Consider the following 21,898-nt stretch of genomic DNA (forward strand, 5'->3'; position numbering starts at 1 on the left):
ACATCACAATAATAAAATAATAATAATAAAGCAACACTCGCTATCATCCGTTATTCGATCCAACCATGCACGCTCTCTGCTCACACACACACACACACACACACACACATACACACACACACACACATACAATGCTGATTTAAGATGAGAAAGGGTCTCGTGCTTTCGTCGGTTCTTCACAAAGGCAAAACTCACAGTAGCATAACCCCCCTCCCCCAATAAAAAAAGAAAAGAGAAAATCAAAAGCTGTTTTCCATGCATGAGGAAAAATAACAAAAACCAAAAAAAATAAAAAATAAAGACAAGTCCTGTAGATTTAATTCAGTCCACTGCAAATAAAAAACAAACCATTAAAGCCAAGAGAATTACCGTTACTGAAATATAGATTTAAATCAAGCTATAAAAATGTATAAACTTTCTAAAATATATTTCTCATCAATATCTCTCTCAGTATATCGAATGAATCTGTGCTGAAAATGTTTGTGCACAGATGTGATCATTGTGAAATCCGTACACCAGTAAAACAGCCTGAAAATAATAATAATGAAAATTCACCTAATAACATCTGCAGAAAGCGTCAAAAAACCCCGTTACAGGATCAAATTCCTCATGGAAGCTCCCTACATAAACCACAGTCTGGTTTTAGAAACAATCGAAAATCCTTTTTTTTTTATTTCATTCCGTGGATAATTATCGAAATTAGCTTTATAATATTGCAAAGCAAACTTACATTTCCGTTGAAAATCCGTACATATTTTTGTAAAAAAAACGACTTAGCCGGTGTGAATAGAAAAAAAAAAAAAGAAATAATAATAACACGACGAAACCGAGCAGAAGAGCTTGTGAAAATACAAACGGGTCAAAAAGGAAAATGTCCACAAAAAGCGTAGAACATGTTGAAAGAAGCACTTGGTTCCTTATTAAGGCGAAGATACAATATTTATTCCCTGTCTCCTGGGATGCTCCGCTCCGTCTATTGTCCTCCCATTCCTCAGTGCTGATGCTTAATTTTCAAAACTTCTATATTACCAAGGGACCTACGACATCAGCCGAGAAATACCCTGCAAGTACAAAATCCGTGAGCCAGCCCCGTCCGTGCAGAGGGGAGACGCTCGCGTTCCGCCAGCTTTCTGCCGTTACCGAGAGCGCGCGAGGGGGGACTTTTCCATTTCTATCGCTTTTTGGGGATTTTAAGGCATTTTTTTTTATTATTATTCGATCGAGCCAGAGAGAGGAGGAGAGAAAAAAAACACGGGTTACTTTGGAGAAAGCACAATGTCAGCGACCTTCCCCGGACTTGTCCACGACGCAGAGGTAGGCTCATTTATTTACTTATATTTATGAAATTACAGAATGTGAGCAGTAGGAAAATATTTGGTTTTAAACTGAGTTACGGAGTCATGTCGAGGTTTGCTCTCCGGAAAACTGGAATATAACGGATTTATTTTCTTCTTCTTTTTTTTTTTAAAAAAAGAAAAGAAATAATATGCATGTAGGGAGAAATGAGTCGTGCATCTGACTGGAGCTGCCGGTAAAAAAAACGGAGCTTTTTATTAGTGTGTGGAAGCAAATGAGGCTCGTGTGTGAGCCGATAACAGTGTGATTAGAACATTTTAGGGCGGAACACTCTCCGCTGTGTCTCACTCTGCTTACCTCCCATCCAGTATGAGCGAGAGAGCTGGGACAGTAAATTTGCCAGCAGCTCGGTAATAATAATAATATATAACAGCACGCCTTTTAAAACGCTGTAAGGAGAGTGACAGGCATGCCAAAGGGAGGAGGAAAAAAAAAATACCGATGGCTCCTGTTGCCGTGCGCTCGTTCCCCTCCCGGGCGTGTGGAAATGACATCTCCTTCAGGTGGTTTAAAGTGGGGGTGAAAAAAAAAACGCTTTGAGTGTGTGAGTTGTGTTTTTGAGCGTGTTTGGGAAGGCAGAGAGAGGAGACACCGGCTGATGCTAAATGACACGGCTCATATATTTCCCCGTTTCTTTATTATCTTGTAGATACGTCACGACGGATCAAACAGCTACAGGCTCATGCAGCTCGGTTGTCTGGAGTCCGTGGCCAACTCCTCGGTCGCCTACTCCTCCTCCTCCCCGCTCACCTACCCGGCGCCGGCGGGGACGGAGTTCGCCTCGCCCTACTTCTCGGCCAACCACCAGTACACGCCCCTCCACCACCAGTCCTTCCACTACGAGTTCCAGCACTCCCACCCGGCCGTGGCCCCGGAGGCCTACGGGCTGAACTCTCTGCACTCGGGCCAATACTACCAGCAGATCCACCATGGAGAGCCCGCCGACTTCATCAACCTGCACAACGCTCGCTCGGCCCTCAAGTCCTCGTGCCTGGACGAGCAGCAACGGCGCGAGCTGGGCTGCCTCGACGCTTACCGGCGCCATGACCTGTCGCTGATGACGTCACACGGCTCCCAGGCCTACGGCGTCGGTATGCATCACCCGGACCAGAGGCTGCTGCCCGCCGCCGGCCTGGGCCTCCCTACGCCCGCGGCAGACGACCTGCAGGTACCGGCGGCCTCCATCTTTATTCCCCTTTAATTCACAGCTTGCCTTCACCTCAAGGCAGGCACATTATTGTCCTCCTCTGCACTTCCTTCAGCTTCTCCTGCCTGGTTTACCATTTTTTTACACTGCTCCAAATGATAGAATAAGATAGGATAACAGACCCTTACAGCTGCTGCCACAAGGCCCAGTGCCCCAGTACCCCTGCCCCACTGGCCTACTATTGAAAAACTCCCCCCCTATTGTACCAGCCACACAGCAGTTCCAAAATATTGAACAGAAAGACAGCGCCAGATGTCTGTCTGCCTGTCTGCTTCATCTGTCTATTGTCTATGACACTGACAAGGCTGTATACTGTTTGGCCTGTAGGTTATCTCCAGCCAATGGTTCTGTCCCACTGTGGAGTAAATAATATTGGATATCATCTAATTTTGTTGCCAGGAATAAGGAGGAGGAAACCAAACGTGACTGTACAGCAGGCTAAGTAAATGTCAAGTCTGCACGGCACCGTGCCCCTGAAAGGCAGGCCTGTTTCTAAAGGTTAATTGACTGGCAGTCTATACAATCCTATTGTGAAATCCGCCCTTTATTTTTCCACAAGCACACGTGACCCATATTTTACATAATTCTTTTCGATGCAAAGAAATGGTCGAGATGAAAACGGATTCGCACGGTTCTTGAGCTTGTGTGTGTGTGTGTGAGTGTGTGTGTGTGTGTGTGTGTGTGTGTGTGTGTGTGTGTGTGTGTGTGTGTGCTGAGGCAAAGAAAAGCCGCTGGTTTCTCTATTCTCCGGTAAAGGGCGGATTAACGGATCGGGGTTCAGGGCACAATGCCCAGCTCGAGCGCCATAAAGCACCGTAGTTTATCCAATTACCGACTTAACGTCAATCAACTTTGTTACTTAAACAGCGACATCTGAGCTGGTTAAAACACGTCTCTAGTTAAACACACTTTAACACACTGACAAATAATTTCAGTCACGTTAACAATTTAACTAACTTCAAGTTCAGCTCGATAATAATAAATCTCGCTTTCATTGACATTTTAGATACCATTGTTCACAAACAATGAATATAACCTAAAGTTTTCAATATGTTTCAAATAATATTAACAATTATATTATTTCAATGATGATAAATAATATTTTTTTCCCGAGGAGTAGCCTAATCAGAATTTATTTTATTTATATTTTATATAAAAAACATTACATTTTCTTTTAATGAGTTATTTTACTTTATTCAAAAGGTGTGGCAACAGCTGATGAGTATTAAAATAAAAATAATGTAAACAGGCATTTATTGTGAATTATAATTATACATGCAAGACTTTTTATTTTTCTTTATGTTATCATGAACTATTTTTGTTATTAGATTTGCTTGAAATTTAATTATTTGAACTGCATGATAATGACAACAATATGCAACTAATCCTAATTTATATTTGTTGTTATAATAGTAGTCCCCTAAAATTAATGGTGTGCTCATGTCATGTTGACATTTTATTTTTTTTAATTATTACCGCAAATAGCATATTTATTTAAGCTGTCGGGACATTTAAAAAAGCGCAGGTTTGACCCTTTATTGAGGAGAAGAAAGAAACGTCTCGTGAACCTGAGCTTGCACGAGGCGGATGTATGAACGTGAACAGATGCGCCTATGGTCTCGTGCAGCCCGGTCGCATCTTTGAGCGCGTTAAAGAGATTTTCATGCCGAACAAAAGCAGCTGCCACACCTTTCTCCCGTCACTAAGCTAATTCATGCAAGACCTCTGCGTTTTGTATATTGATTTTATAATCACTTTAGCTTCGGAATAGAAGAAAAGAAACAGAGCAGGAGCTGGTTAAGAAAGAGCTGCAACAAGCTCCTTTTCTCCCCACTTTATTTTAATCAGGGGGTTCCGCGCGGGCCAGGCCTCGAGGCTCGCACGGGGGATTAAGTGTTTTCTGAATAAAAAAGCGCGTGTTCCCCTTTCTTGATGACATTGTTGATAGCACGCGAGTCTGATCTGGACCAAAATGGCTGCGTTAACAGGTTTCTATAAAGCTACAGGCCCATATAGCGACTGTGGGCTGCTTGCTGTGTGTGTGTGTTTGTGTGTGTGTGTGTGTGTGTGTGTGTGTGTGTGTGTGTGTGTGTGTGTGTGTGTGTGTGCGTGTGTGCGCGTGCGCGCTGTAGATATGGAGAAATCCCCAACAGGTTGGTGCTGCATCCAATTCTGGACACTTTGCCTCATTTCTCAGTCTGGAGGAGCTGTTCTGTAAAGCTCGTTTCTGGGTGAACCGTGAGCTGCATCTTACTGCCCTCAGTTTTACTCAAAGCCTGCTGAGTGATGTACACTTTCTAACTAAAAGAGCTCCCGCCAGTAGAAAACGATTCAAAGGGCGTGCAACAGGACCAATTTTCAGAGGCTATAACGTGCCTTTGTTTACTCCTTAAGGATCTAAACCTGAGGGTTAGGGTCCCCCAAAGGGGTCGCAAGATAGATCTAATGAGATGATTAAGGGGATAGTAAAAGATTGAAAATATAGATAGATAGATAGACAGATAGATACATAGATGGACAGATATTCTGCTACAAATAATCTGTTTATTTGTCTGATTTTTCTATCGTATTTTCTTGTGATGCTTCTAAATAATATTCACATTAAACAACCTGAGAAGGGCAAATCATTCATACTGAATTAAAACTATTACAACAGATAAGTTGCTGTTTTTCATGGGGACAGAAGTCAACATCATCTATAGGATTTACTGGACATTCATATAGTCTTTATAATGTGGTGTGAAGAGTTATTCAGGTATGGGGAGTGCTACTGTTATCATTCAGCTTTATTCATCACCGTTTCCTTCATTCTAATACACACTTTTCATTGTATGATATGATGGTGTTACTAAAAGCCTTGATAATGTTCTGTTTTCTGTATGAAAAAGTATAAACGCCTCCATTCATTGATCATAAAGCATCTCACACATCAAAAAAAAAAAAAACGAAAGCAACGTGATGCGGTGCTGTAGCTGTTGCCTGCATGGCGGCTGGGTGAACTGTGCTCCAGCAGTGTAAAACCTGGGTCTCTGCTCGTCCTAATGAGTGCGTGTCTCTGCAGGGCTCCGTGGAAGCGCAGTGTGGGCTCGTGCTGAACGGCCAAGGGGGCGTCATCCGGAGAGGTAAGGCCCCCCGATTACTTTCACCGGAGGCCGTGAACACTCACGGCTCGACACGACAAGACAGCGAGCAGACAGACAAACAGGCGGAACACTCCCCTCTTGTCTGCTGTCAACATGTTACAGCGGGAACGGCCCCATTTTCTCGCCTATTTAAACACTAACACACTGTACAAGCGGCGGCGGCGGTGCTTCCCATTTCCACTCTGAAACGCACTGTCACTCAACACTCAGCCGTCGCTCCAAACGCTGTCTGTGAGCGCTAAAATGTTAACGTCATGAATTAATCTGGCGCCAAATTAATGTAGACCTACTATATAATACTGTACTGAAATGTGTATTTAACATATTATATTCTATTGTCACACAATAGACACAAACATCAGATATATCTCTTTTTTTAAAGTCAAACCTGTAGGCAACATTTTAACAGTGTAGACTGACGGCTTTTTGTTTTCATGAAATAAACACACTACTCTGATTTAATATTCATGTTTATTTTTGAGATCATACACTGCTGATGAGCTTATCTCCTGTAACAAAAATTAAAATAGGAATACACCTACAATTGAATTTATTTAAGCTATAACTATAACCTATATAAAGCATAATTTAACAGACTCTAAACTGATTAATAATTTGACAGCAGGATTAAATTATTCTTAATTTCAAAGGAGTGAGGGTTAATTTAACAAACTGATATCATACCAGTTGAATTATAGGTCTATTTTCAATTAAAATATCAATTAAACTATGTAAAACAATGTGGTATGCTAACAAATTTGCGTGAAGCTGATCAATCAAACATATATATTTTATTTTGCTGTTCTGGGTATTTACATATTTGTTTGCCTCTGGGCAAATCCCGTTTCCTGTTGTATTGTTTTCTTTCATGTGTTTATGTGTGTGCTGTAATGTAAACCATGTCACAGGAATAATCACGTATTTGGAGTGTAATAATTCTTGTCTGAGATAGCAGAATGAATCCCAGCGTTTTAAAAGCTGGCTCTTGAAGGCGGCTCGGGTTGACTCTTCAGGGGGGGAAAGGTGTGGATGTGGACTCGGCCTGCACCTGCACAAAGCAGGCCGGCCACTTTCCTCGTGAGTGGCTTTAAACACGCTGTGCATCTGCGTTTGCTCCATCAAAGCCTGCTCCTGTTTTTTTTTTTTTTTTTTTTTTTTTTTTTAGTCGGGACTACACACACATACACACACACTCATGTGTAGTGTTCTATACAGAGAGGAAGGCTGTGTCTCGGGTTTAATTTTTCATCAGCTCTGCCTAGGTGTTGGGGCTTTTCTCTCGGATTGACGCGGGAATCCCTTCGCTATCACTTTCGGTTAATGGTGCGCCGTATTTGGCCCTGAGCTCAGCCGCTGCAACCATCACAACCAATAATCTTTGCTTTACCTCCCGCTCCCGTATCGATAGCTTCTCTCGCCTCGGGCGGACGCTTTGATATGCTAATGCCGAGCGGGGCCCCGGATTCAGCCGAGATCATATTAATGTTGTTCTTTCTGACTGCGGCTTTGGCGGCATGAATATTCACATAACCTTTTTCAAAAGAAAATCACTCAAGAAACGCGGATCCTACTTAGGAGGAGTCGTCTGTGTTTTTAATCACCCTGCTATCCCTTTTCCAGTTCAGCTCTAACAGCAGCCTCACAGATCAAGCTGATCTGTCAGACGCGCGCTCCCGCCACTGGCCCGTGCACGCGCACCTCTCTTTTTCTGTCAAGACATTGGCGGGCTTTTATGAAGCTATAAACATTGTTGTTAAAACATCAGGAGAATGACATTTGGCCTGTGTCTCTTTTTCTTTAATTTTCGTGGCAAACTCGTAAAAGGCGCTTGATTCCGCGTGTGATCCCGCCCGCCGCTCGCGCCGCAGCCCGAGGCTACTCTCCGTTGCTTAAATACCGTTATCGCCTCTGGGCCCGCGCGCTCCACTGACTGCACTACCGGCAATAGCTCTTTTCGATTGCCCTTGGCAACATAAAATACAAACTACTTTGAATCAAAACATTTTTAGGGGAATTAATATGATGTGAACCCGCGGCTTTCAGAGACGCGCGCCCCTGTCAGAGCGCGTGAGTCTGACAGACAGGTCTGCCCGGTTTGTGTCACATATAGACACACACACGAGCCGGACTTCACACGTGCACGCCACACACACACACACACACACACACACACACACACACACACACACACACACACACACACATAGCCTAACCAATAGTATCAATCGATTCCCTGCAATCGTCTATTCTTGACAGCCTGAGTGAAAGTCCCATACAGCTTTCTACAAAGTGCTGCCCGCTGGAATACATCAGGCTTTTATTACCACACTTTTGTGATGTCACACTTGTGCTGTGGGCACGAGTCGCTGTCCAGGTGCTGACATGGGAAAAAAAGGCGCAAGCCGCTGTCCATGGTGCTGAACCTGGATGACATGTTCCTGAAGCTACATGTCTAACTGCCTTCCTGCGGCTAGAAAGAATGATACGAAACTAGTGCATTTCTGCTGATTGTGAATAATAGATTCTGAGAGCACAAATATAGGTTACAGTTGGATATATATGAGGCTCAGTTGGTGGCCAAATTGTCCACATTGCCCCCGAAAAGATTGGCGTGCGTATCTCCGCCTGCAGCGTTGTTCTGTTCGGCCTAAATGACATCCTTTTCTTCATTCCATCATATCCAGCACGGCCTAATAACAAAGCGACACACCCTGCTGTTAGATTTGATAATGAGGCAGATGAATAATAGAATATAGCCTACAGTACATCAGACAGAAACCTTGCGTTTCAGCTGCTTGGGACGTTAGTTCAAGTGAAAGTTTAATAATAATACAGAGCAGTCGATATATTCCAGGAGGATCCAGCAACACTCGTTCAGATGCAATTAAAAATGTGAAAGAGCCTTCACTATCACAACCGCAATCATTTATTCAGAGTTTCAGGAGTACACAATGAAATCAACTCGGCGGTTGGTGGAAGGTGATTAAAGGAAGGTTTTGTTTCAGCCTCCTGGGATTAGAGCAGGCAACTCTTACATACAGACAAATATTGAGTTGAAACAAAAATATAAATATATGTACATAGTAAAAAAAAGACCTAAATATAATATTTAACTGGTGAAAAGGAGTCTGATGAAGTGCTGAGGGAAACACATTGATCATGCTAGTGTTGATTAAAGATGCTTGATCAAATGTATTTTTTATGGGCTGAGTGCAGTTACTATCACAGTCGTTTTTGGCTCAGTTTTGTTTGGATTATATTAGTATTTAAACATATATTTTGTATACAGCTATACGGTGTGCAGGGATGATATAGGTAACGAACTAGCAAGCTCAAAATAGGCTTCAATTAGAAGCTTGCAGACTGGTTGCACCAACACATTAGAAAATACAGAAGAGACTTTGTGTTTGTCTTGTTCGCAGATGCATAGCTGCTTTTTATTCTTTGTATAAAGTCCTGATATGTGGGATTCTTTGCAAAGTTCATGCAAAGTTTGTGCACAGCTGAGGGAACCCTCTAAATTTGACTTCACTTTCACTGATGGATACATGGTTATTTTATATTTTTATGCATCCGTTTGTTTTTGTTTTGTTTTTTTGTTTGTTTGTTTTTTGTTTTTGTTTTTTTTAGACCAAAACAAGAAAAAAACATTTTGAGGATTTTTCTATGAGTCAAGCCTCTTCAAGGTGTAAATGGATTTTTATTGGATACGTTCAACACAGATATATTATTATAATTACATTAAAAGTTTGTTTGTTTGTTTTTAAAGGTTTTTTAGCTGTTGTGGTTAAAAAAAAAAAAAAAGGTATACACATACTACAGGCATACACTGCAAAAACTAGTAATTCAAAATTAATTGCTCCTTGTCTGGCTACTGGATGGAGCAACATTTATTATCATTATTATTATTATTACTACTACTATTATTATTATTATTATTGTGACATATTGTCTTATTGCTAAATGCCCTAAATATTACAAACACTCATTATAATTTACAGTTCTTGGATAAATCCTCCTTATTATATTGATGCCCTTTTGGTCAGTATCTAATCAAATTTGAAAACATCCCTTTAAGTATGAATCTTCTCATTATAACTGCAGTATAAGTCTGCACAGTAGAGCTAAAGTACAGACAGAGCTAAAAGTCATTTGCAGGGGGTCATTACTTCACTGACAGAAGATTGGTGTAATGCTCCTTTAAATGATGATTTGTTGGCTGTGTTAAACCAGCAGGCAGGAACAACTTTGACATGCAGACTTCAACATGCAGAATAACTTAATTGTTGACATTTTGCTTTTTTTTAAAATATATTTTAAATCAGTGTTGGTGAATCAGTCTTGTGGAGGTTTCTGTTGGCAAAGTGCAAGAAAATATTTATAAAACCCCGACGACAGAGGAGTCTCTCAAAGGCACAACAGTTTGGTACATTATACTCTGTGTATGATAAAACAAAACACAGATATACAAACGGAGTACAGTGAACAATAAATCATCTCATTCATTTTGAGATGTTATTTCTTAGCAACCTAAATAATCTGTACAGTTCATTATTTTAGCAAAGTATTACAGCAATGAAGTTTTCTCACTTTATGTCAGTTTACATCATTGAAAGACATGCTATCTATCAGTAGAGGAATCATTCGCCCATCGCAGTATCTACATGATAGTTGATCAACAGGAGCTCGTTACTTACAGTTCCATTAAACACTTTTGGATTCAGTACAGCTGTTTGACTTCAGAATAGGTGGATTATGCAGCAAAAGCTGTTTGCAGTAATCTGATGGCCACTTCTTTGTCATTAAAAAGCTGTACAAACACAGTTTCCACTGAAGTTGTCTTAAAGATGGCTGACATGAAGCTGTGCTCACTGTGTTTGTTATGAGGACATCCAACTTTAACCAGTGCTTCAGCTGATGCTAAAATAATTAAGAGCTGCACCTAACGATTATTTTCATTATTGATTCATCATATGGTCTATAAAGTATCCGAAAATAGTGAAAAATGACTTATAAATTTCCAGAGTCAAAGGTGACGTCTTCAGTTGTCTTGTTTTGACCGACCAACAGTCCAAACCCCAAAGAAATCCACTTTACTACCATAAAAGACTAAAGAAACCAGAAAATACTCACATTTGAGAGGCTGGAGACAATTAGGGCATTTTTTTCTAGTTGCAGATTTATTTTCTGTCTACCGACTAATCGACAAATCTCTACAGCTCTAAAAATAATCGTTTTTTGAACTCTTCCTTTAGATGTTCTAGTGACGCCGCTGCTGGAGCTTGTTGTAACAGGTGTGTTGTGTTTGTGTGCAGGGGGAACGTGTGTGGTGAATCCCACAGATCTGTTCTGCTCGGTACCGGGTCGACTGTCGCTGCTCAGCTCCACCTCCAAGTACAAAGTCACCATCGCTGAGGTGAAAAGAAGACTGTCCCCGCCAGAGTGCCTCAACGCCTCCCTACTGGGCGGAATACTGCGCAGGTCAGTACGAACACACACACGCACAAGGCAGAAATCTGACAGCTATGTTTCTCTACTGGCTCTACGATAAGTTAAGAAACAATATTTAAAGAATTGTTGAGGCTAAAAGGATCCTCTAACAACAAATACACTTTAGGTTGCTCAACGCTTTACTCACTTTTTCCCACCTCTGTATGTAGCTGAACAAATATTCTGTAAGTAAAGAGGCAAGTGTGACAGAGGGGTATCTTAAAAGTGAAAACACTTTTTTTTTAAAAGCACTAATCCGGCTGGTGAGGATTGAAGAGCGCCGCCTGAGTCTTTGTAGCCCTCAGATGAAACGGACGATATATATACAGTAGGGCCCACAAAGACTATTGTGGGCGAACGAGGGGCTGGGGCTGCACGCGCCGCCATGCCCAGGGAGCCAGAGGGAGGCGAGACCAGGCCAAAGCATGCCAGGATCAGAGGAACCAGAGGAAAGCAAGAGTTGCCAGCGCTGTATTATTGATGAGGCAGAGAGAAAGGGAAAGGGGGGAAGAGGAGAGAGAGAGAGAGAGAGAAAGAGAGAGCAGGGAATATGGCTGCAAGATTAGGCATCAACAAAGTGGAAAATGTGCAAATAGAGGTGTTGATCATTGCGTGGAGTGAATTGTGTTTTCTGTGTTGGAGTTGTGTCATCTGCCAAAGTATCAGAACCCTTTTTTTTTTTAAATACAAAAAGTAAAAGTAGAGAATTTCTTCTTGAGTGGAACAGGAAGCTGATCAAACATCCCAAAAGGATCATTAAAAAGTTTTTATCAGAAGTGAAATGATACACCGTATACGAAGCTAGCAAATATATTGTCAAAATTAGACATGAAACACCAGAAATGACATGGATGCTGTTTTACTCTTGGCTGATGATGTACAGTCAGAGACATAAACGCTCAAACAATGAAAGACAGTTAACTCAAGGGGATGTGTATCCTGAAAGTATATATTAAATATGCAAATGTGCTTTAATTAAAGAATTGAGAACATGACATGTTTTAATTTTTTCACGCTTTGATTTTATGGCTTTGTCAAAAATAAAGACAAATCTATAGTCTTTCATCCTTACTTGCAAGAGAAATATTTCATCTGGAATCAGGAGCTCATATGATTTGTATTTTGGTACAATTTCCTAGAGAAGTGATTGGATTATGAGTGATGATAGATGAGTCTTTTTTTAATGTTTCACAAAATATTTGTGCTAATGTGGTGATGTGGAATACAGTATGTGATGTGAAGTCATTTTACTTTTCCGTAGAGCAAAGTCTAAGAACGGAGGCCGGTGTCTTCGTGAGAAATTAGACCGTCTAGGCCTCAACCTGCCGGCAGGACGGAGGAAAGCTGCCAACGTCACGCTGCTCACCTCCCTGGTGGAAGGTAAGGGAGTAAAAGGTTTTATAAAATTCTTCCAGGAAGTATTCGTTTCATGCTCTGATGTATTTATATTCAATCCCTTTAGCGCTTGTCTCATCAGTCTGTTTTTCTGCTGTTCGTGTGCAGGTGAGGCGCTCCACCTGGCGAGGGACTTCGGCTACACCTGTGAGACAGAGTTTCCCAGCAAGGCGGTGGGGGAACATTTGGCGAGGCAGCACAGTGAGCCGAAAGAAACCAGCGCACGCAAGAAAATGGTTCTGGCTACAAAGTGAGAATACACACATACTGATGAAAATAAAATAACACCAACACACTGAAAAAAGGTGTAGAGCTTAGATCATATAACTTCTCCAAAAGATATGTTTCATTCTCACATTCACTTCATGATTATGATGAAAGGATGTTCATGTTTTCATCTCTTGGCCACGATTATCATCAGGTCAAAAATGCAATATCAGAGGTTATGTTATCACTTCACCTGTTTTCTATTGAAAGTCATTTTATAGCCATTAATTAATACTATCTACTGCGTCTAAGCTCCTATATTGACGTAATTCTTTGATAAAACTTATTGGACCAATGTGTTTTACAACAATAAAGCTTGGTTTATTCATTTCTTATTACAGGGATAATGCATATTAGTTACATTTCTGAAAATATGCCAGAGTTAGCCAAAATGCTAATTTTTTAATCCGGGCTGTGAGAAAAGATGGATTTATAGAAATCTAAACAACTTTTGGTGAATAAAATGTCACAGAAATGTTTAAAATAGACTCAGTATTTATAAAAATGAGTCAAAAAGGGACCATAATACCAGATCTTGTTGTTGTCATTAGTAAGGACATCATCCCATTGCCCTCTGCTTGTGTTTATTTAACAGTATGAGCAACATATATGGTAAATTCTTACAGAATTTTAATGCAGTGAAGTGAAACAGTTCAAAATCTTCTCCAGTCATGTTGACTTCAGCACTGACTAAACAGTTATGAGACAGTCTGGTCCGGCGTTGCAAACCTTCGTACCTAAATATGGCAGCGAAATGAAACCCGACACTTCACCTGCAGAACTTTTAGCATCATGTTGTGAAAATGTTCTGCTTGTGTTTTTGTTCTGACATTGAACTCAACTTGCTCCTGCATGTAGCCGTCCATCAACAGTTTTCTGAGGAGAAGTAACTTGAAATAACACGTGGGTTGATTCAAACTCCTGAGGATAGGTGCAAGAAATAAAGAAAAAAAAAAGACTCAAATTGCGATGGTGGTGTTGGAGACAGATGGTAAACCCTCCCTCCCTCCTTCTGTCTGTCAGGCAAATCTGTAAGGAGTTCCAGGACTTGTTGAGCCAAGATCGTTCTCCTCTGGGCTCCTCCAGACCGACCCCCATCCTGGACCTGGACATCCAGAGACACCTCACACACTTCAGGTAACAACTACGCACACGCTATGTGTAGGAAATGAACACACAATGATTCCAGTGTGGAGTCCCGCTTCACAATTAAAACTACCCAGCGCAGACAGTTTTCTTGCTGCCCTCCATTTTGGCTCCGACCTCTTTGCTATTTTCCAAAGATGCAGCTGTGCAGTTTGTTATTTGGCACAAACGAAGGAGGAGGAGGAGGAGGAGGAGGAGGAGGAGGAGGAGGGAACAGCGGCTTATTAGCAGAAATGTCACATCTATGGCGTCATCCTTTTGCAGAATATACAAAGTTTTATCAAACCTCCAAAGGGAGACGCACTGTAGCACTGCTGGGCCTGAGAAACAAGACGTGATCCTGGTTATATAAACACAGTTATGACAGACTGAACAACACAACCCTTCTGGCAGCTAGTGAGTCCGGTTGAGAGGTTACCAGGCGTTTAGCTCTGAGGATCTGATAGGGCGAATCAATCAGTATCATATTGTGAAATTGATTCCTAAAGCCTGTTCTTGACCATTTATCTGATTTACCAACAAATGTATTCTCTATTCTTATCCTGCGATCTCATGGTGCTTTCACAGATTTTATCTGAGATTGATTGTAAGGAACTTTTGTACACATTGTTTTACAATAGATATAGAACTGGAATAAGTTTAATTCTGACTTTTGATCACTATAAATACCCACATGGGATTTTGAAGATGCAAACAGCTACTGTATGTTTTGAAGTCATCATGTAGGATAATATCTTTATTAGCACTGCAAGTAAATCTTATTTTCATTGACAATTAATCTGCTGATTATTCTCTCAATTAATCGTTGAGTCTATAAAATGTAAGAAAACAATGATACATTTCTTTAAGCCCACGTTGATGTCATCAAATATCTTGTTTTCCTCAATCAACAGACCAAAACCAGAAGAAAAATCTGTTTACTTGACAAAGAAAAGCAGGAAATCCTCATAATGTGGGAAGTAAAACCAGGGAATGTTTGGCTTATTTGCTTGAAAAATGACTTAAAAGATTAATTGACCATCAAAGTAGTTGCTGATTATTTTGTCAATCAACTATCGATTCATTAACAAATCATTTCAGGTCTAATTAGTGTGTCATATGTTTAAACCTGTCAATATTCATGTCCTAGAATTGGCTAAAACAGTTGTAGTATTCACTGTTTCCCCATGAATGATTGTAGAAACAGCATTTAGACCATCATAAGATATAAAACTCTTCTCTGACAGACTAAAGAAACTCTTTTAGGAGGATTACAAGTTCCATAAAACAGAGAGAGGAAAGTTTGACTGCAGGTTTGCAGGCTGATGAAACAAAAAGGGAATCTGCAGCACAAACTAAATGTCCCACTTTTAAATGAATCTAAATGAAACAAAGGTTCATCACTGTCCTGATGATCATTTGTGTTTCACTTCCTCGCAGTCTGATCACTCACGGTTTCGGCACGCCGGCGGTCTGTGCAGCTCTCAGCACCTTCCAGACAGTCCTGAGCGAGATGCTCAACTACCTGGACAAAAACACGAGCGGGAAAACAAGCGGACCCACCGACCAACAGATCAACAACAGCTCGGAAAAGTCGCAGCTCCGGAAAACAGCCGAGCCCCAGAGCAAAGACGGGAAAACAGAAAAGACTGAGTAGCCCCCACCCAACTGGTCCCCGTGCCTTGGAGCGCTGCGTTTAGGAGTGTGTGTGTGTGTGTGTGTGTATGTGTGTGTGTGTGTGTGTGTGTGTGAGGGATTTGTTATTTTATATGCATTAATTTGTCTTCTTCGGGACAATTCATATTCATGGTTATTTATTTATCTTATGTTGAAATGTAACACTAAACCTGAGCTGTCCCAGACAAGACATCCTGATGTGTGTGAGCAGAAATGACACATCCTATGTTAGTGCGTGTGTGTGTGTGTTTGTGCATGTGTGTCCGTCATAGCAAAGGAGGAGCCTCGCCATGGAGACGGCTTTGACTCACCTGAGACTTTTATTTCTTTATTTATTCATTCTGAAAACAGGAAGTGAACATGGACATGCTGACATCACAGTTTTCCAGGACAGGGGTGGGTAACTGCCAACGCAATACAACACATTTTACACATCAAGGGTTTGGAGATTTTTTTTACTTTAATCTAGTTAATTCAGGTGTGGATTTTCTGCAAAAATCAAAAAACTGAAACACTTTTTTTTTTTTTCTTCCTCTGAAGGTTCTTTTAATCTGTTTTGTGTTAAATTATTGAAAGAAATCTGTTCAATCTGCCAGAAAAAAAGTCCCAGTTTTGCTCAAATTGTCAGCGGACTGAAGTGAAATAAATTTGAACCTCCTAACATTTTTCACTGATAACATTTAAAACAACTAACCCAAACCCTTATATACACACACACACACACACACACACACACACACACACACACACACACACAGTCTGTTTTACAAACCCCCCCACCCTGTGTGTACCTGTGAGAGCACTTGAACCCCACCGAGCAGACTTATTTCTATTCTCACGATCAGTGCCATAGCAACCAGTGTGTTTACCATGTGGACGACAGAGAAAAAAGAGACTGTTTTTGAACGTGACGCCACTTCCCCCGGGGTAGGCTACACTGCGGTATGTGTGTGTGTGTGTGTGTGTGTGTGAGTGTGTGAGAGAGATAAAGAGAGTGAAGGGTCCGACTCAGCCATTTTGTAAAAGGTGACTTTGCGGTTGCCGTCGTTACTCCTCCATGTGCATGTCTATCTTTGTACACTCTCCCCCCCAGATCGCAAGTTTAGCCGACACGAGCTCTCTGACTCGCCCATGAACATTTGTAAAGATAATATATAAATATTTAAATTACTTTTCTTGTAGGCTTTCAACTATATATATGTTAAATCCCTACCTTCTAAAATGCTGGTGTTCAATAAAGACAGTTGTGTTCTACTATTTACTCTGGCTTTAAGATGTGGTGCACACACACACACACACACACACACATATAATAAACATACTTGCACAGAAAAGGAGGCAGTAGAGCAAGAAAAGACTAAAGAGAGGCAGCGCAGATCAAAGCCAGCTTGTGTGAATTATCCATATGAGTTCACAGTGTTAAAATTACAAAAAGTCCTCTGTTGTGAGTGAAAAGGCTCTACCTACAAAAAAAAAAAAAAAAAAAGTTCAAGAGCCTCCTTTGTGTGCACAAGCATGTGTGTTTTCTTTCAGTTTGAGTGACTTCTGTCAGGTTTTCTGCTTATTTATATTTATAAAAAAAAAAAAAAGATGATAAAAAAACAGAGAGAGAGAGAGAGAGAGGAGCAGCTGCCTGCTAGCGTCTCCATCCAGGCTCTGTAGGTTGTGTTTACTCTTTAATATTCCAGTTCATTTAAAAGGAGGTCACGTTCACTGTGTATCACGGAAAAATACATAATCAGACAGGATGCATTTACAGTGATGCCTGCGCTGGTTTGTCACCTTGAATCAATACGAGTGAAGCCTCAGGTGGGATAGAGGTAAAGACGGTGATGTAAAGAGAAGAAGACACGGGTGCAGGATTTTCACGTATTTGCAGTTTTTTTTTCTGTTATTGTTTGGTCTTGTGTTTGGCAGATGGTGTTACCCAGAGAATATGTCTATATGTGTTATGATCCGGGGGACAATGCCGGGCCACTGGTGATGCATTGCAAAATGGCCAAAACATGCACAATGACAAGTATATTACAGTTTTCTCTCAGGTGTTTTTTTTTTTTTTTTTAAGCCTTTACTGCGATGCATTATTGCCTGGGAGCAACCACTTACTCCACAGTCTATCTATGAATACACTTCTACTGTAGTATTTCTATCCAATATAATACAAGACAAGCAAAGCAAATATCCAGTTACAAAACCAAAAATGATTCAAACATGTCCTGTGCAATGCAACCAACAGTTTGCTTTAGTGCAACGATTAGTTAATATGCCAAACATTCTGTGTTTCAGCCTCCAAAATGTCTGGATTTGCTGGTTTTCTCAGTTTTATATCATTATAAGTTGAATATTTTGGTCAACAAGCAACCTGAAGACATCACCTTTGATCAGGGAAATTACATTTTACCTCACATTTCACAGACTAAGCAATGAATCCAAAAAATGATCGACTGCCTATCTGATGATAAAAATCATTTATTGCCTGTTTTGTTTATGACAGTCAATGTACTCACATAATATTGAACATTCATGTTTCTTTGTTCATCAGATCATTGCTTCAGGGTTTTCCTCATTAGAACACCTTGATCCAAAATCCACAAAAAATCAGCTACAAAGAAACTTTAGTAGGATTTTCAAGAAGTACAGTCAGTTGAAATATGAACATAACTGATCGTTTTCATATTTAATCCTGACTTGGGTGGTTTCTTGGATATATATTTGTTGCATGTCTTGAAGCACTTCATGATGCCAGGTTGGAAACAAAGAAACAAACATTCATAAATATTCTCCATGAGGTTGATTTGATTGATAGAAGGGCTGCAACTAACCATTATTTTTATCATCTATTATCTGTCCATTATTTTCTTGATTAATCGATTTGACGCTTGGTCTTTAAACTATCAGAAAACAGTGAAAAATGTTGATCCCTGTTTACCAAAACCCAAGATGCGACTTCAAATGTCTGGTTTTGTCCCCACCAACACTTCACAACCCAAAGATAACCAGTTTACTATCACAGAGGACTGAAGGAAGCTGAAAATATTCACACTTGAGAAGCTGGAACCAGAGAGGTTTAGCATTTTTTTCCTTTAAAGATGTACTCAAAATCATTCATCAATTATCAAAATAGTTCTGTCGATGGACTAATCGATTAATCAGTCGACTATGACATGAATGCAGCATTACTCCAAGATTAAACTGAGTGAAAAACAATGTCAGAAATTAAATTTTACACATTTTTCAGGCGGTTTCTGAGCCACAGCGTCACATAGATCCTAATGTTGTGCTGTTTTAATGACTTTTATAGTGTCGACAGCTGGAAGGAACATCAATCATATCATATGATGTGGAGGAATCAGCCTGATATATGAGCTGATAAAACTCATGTATCTCAACCAGTGTATGTGAAGACGTAAACCGAGTGATGTGTATGAAGCAAAGCAGCTTTCTAAATTGGCTCTCTGATGGTAGCTGCGTCTCACTGGAGGGTAAATGAGCACCGACAAATAAGCACGAGCATAATGTACATACTGTAAACACCCACACACACACACACACATAGACGGAGATACTCATATGCAAATACACTCACAGAAAGTAACCCAATCACACACTTTTTGTTTATTACTTACGTGATAAACATGTAATCCCTGTGAAAGACATCCCCGCTGACCCCTCCGCGTCCGAATAATAAGCAGCTTGATCAAAATGAGCTGGAAAATGAAATCGATACATCGCCTCTGCCAGAGATTCTGTAAATTGACAAACGGACAAGAATGAATCATAAGTTTGACATCAGCGGTGCATAATGTGATGGGGTGGCCGATGCATTATTCACAGAGGCTATTGATCATATTACAATGCAACGCTCTGTTATCAGTAATTAGGCTTCAGAATATATTTTCTATTCCGCTTTAACTCCTCTCTGTATGCAATATTCTTTATTTCGGTGATTTCATCCAATCATATTTAAGAATCATTTCAATGCAGGACGGATGTTTATACATGGAAGTAATGTTTAACATGCAGAAATGTGCATCTTCAAGCCAGTAATGCATGCAATGAATACAGACATTTATATAGAAGTGAATTAAAGAGTCTGAGGTCTCCGGGGGGACTATAACTCCTGCTGACTGAGCCCCACAGTCACGAATACCAAACTCTGCTAACTTCTAAGCCTCATCTCTCCAGTCTCTCTCCTCTGAAGCTATAACCCTCCTCCTCTTCCTCTCTCCTGCTTCTCTGCTAAAACCTCTTCCTCCTCTGTCCTGATCCCATTCAGTCCTTCTGGAACATTCAAGGCCTTTTTCTCCTCAGCTGCTTGTCCTGACTGCCGCCCCCCCCCGTCACTCTCTGTCCACACACACACACACACACACACTTAAAGAGCTACTGCAGTTCAGTCAAACCAGCGAGAGTCTCACACAACCAAGATGAGAGGAATTCTTAGGATTTAAGTATGTTAATGTTAATCTGTGGAATACAGCTGAAAATGCCGCTACAGTATTGGTTTTGGTACAAAAAACTAATATTTAATCATCTAATCCCCCCCCCCCCCACTCTTTAAAGATCCATCAATCCCTCCAGAATACATGTGGTCATCATTGTCAAGATGTTTTTATTTTTACTGAAGAAGCCTCAAAATCCAGCTGATGGCCACTGATGAGTCTGACAACATAGATTTTGATTTTCCCTTCTCAGCATGTTTTTACTTCTGTGATGCTGAAGTAAGTCTTAAGCCTGTAATTGCTCATTTTCAATTTCAAATATATCCAAAACAAATTGTAAAATTCGCTATGACTTCAGGTTTTAGAAATATCTGTTGCTCACATTCTCCTTGAGTTTTCCTTAAGACCCATCAGTTAATTCTACATTTATAGGCTTAAGACACACTTAAGAGTGGATATTCAGTGCTGATAGTTCACCAAATAAAAAGCTGAACTCAGTATCCATGTTGTTGCCTGCTTGCATGTCTTTAATCTCTTTTCTGTGGTGCTCTAGTGCAACCTAGTGGTCAAAAGCTGAACTGCAGCCTGAGTCTGCACAATTTTAGCACCTTATGTGACTGTTAATAATAGATGGGAAAAGGGAATCCCAGGAAACTAGGAGGAAATTGTAATTTAAAGTGTTAAAATACTTTGTGTTATGATAAATACAGTATATAACCCCTCATCTTGTTACTGTTATCTAGAAGATGTTGTTACCACTGCAAGACAGAAAGTAACACAACAGAGGTTCATGGTGTTTATAGACAACAGTGGTGGAAGAAGTATTCAGATCCTTTACTTAAGTAAAAGTACCAATACAGTGATGTAAAAATATTCCATTACAAGTAACAATCCTGCATGAAAAATCCTACATAAGTTAAAGTACATAAGTATTATCAGCTTGATGTAGTTCAAGTATTGCAGTAAAAGTAGTGGTTTGGTGCCTCTGACTGATATATTATTATATATGACATCATTAGATTATTAATACTGAAGCATCAGTGTTAGAGCAGCATGTTACTGTTGTAGCTGCTGGAGGTGGAGCTGGTTTGAACTACTTTATATACAGTTAGCTAGTTTAGTCCAGTGGTTCCCAAACTAGGGGTCGGGCCCCTCCAAAGGGTCAGCAGATAAATCTGAGGGGTCGTGAGATGATTAATGGGAGAGAAAAGAAGAAAAAACAAAGTTCTGATACACAAATCTGTTTTCACTTTTTGGACTTTTTCTCTAATCTTTGATTTTTGGTGAAATATTGGATCTTTTGAACATTTATTGAAATGAAACCATGTGAGAAGTTTAGAGGAAAAAAAATCACTATTTGGTGGAGCTGTTAACAACTCATAGACATCTGAAATGTGATCCCGACTACACACTACTTTTTGTAAGACGTCAAAAGCTAAAAAGGTTTGAAACCACTGGCTTCATCTTTAACAATTTGTTGTATTTTAAAAGCTGGCTATATTATCCATTGTGTCAAATCTTCATCTGAAAAGTAACTAAAGCTGTCAAATAAATGTAGTGGAGTAGAAACTACAATAGTTCCCTCTGAAATGTGGTGGAGTGGAAGTATAAAGTAACAGAAAATGGAAATACTCAAGTAAAGTACAAGTACTTCAAATTATACTTAAGTGCAGTGTTTGAGTACATGTATTTAGTTACTTTCCACCACTGACAATCTATTTACATTTTTTAAACCAATGACCTGATGTTTGCAATGTTATATTGTGTATACATCATATGGATATAATGTCATTCTA

General features: G+C 40.2%; 1 protein-coding gene across 1 annotated transcript; it reads left to right on the forward strand.

Annotated features, from left to right (window-relative positions):
* Positions 1–320: 320 nt before the first annotated feature.
* tfap2d (transcription factor AP-2 delta (activating enhancer binding protein 2 delta)) lies at positions 321–15,961 on the forward strand. Its single transcript, XM_042390291.1, has 6 exons — positions 321–2,524; positions 5,625–5,685; positions 11,022–11,187; positions 12,458–12,841; positions 13,882–13,995; positions 15,424–15,961. Exons 1-6 carry the CDS (start codon positions 2,039–2,041, stop codon positions 15,638–15,640), a joined length of 1,428 nt encoding a protein of 475 aa, XP_042246225.1. The 5' UTR covers positions 321–2,038; the 3' UTR covers positions 15,641–15,961.
* The last annotated feature ends 5,937 nt before the right edge of the window (positions 15,962–21,898 follow it).

The sequence above is a fragment of the Thunnus maccoyii genome, chromosome 17 (genome assembly GCF_910596095.1).
Source record: "Thunnus maccoyii chromosome 17, fThuMac1.1, whole genome shotgun sequence".
Taxonomy (NCBI): Eukaryota; Metazoa; Chordata; class Actinopteri; order Scombriformes; family Scombridae; genus Thunnus; species Thunnus maccoyii.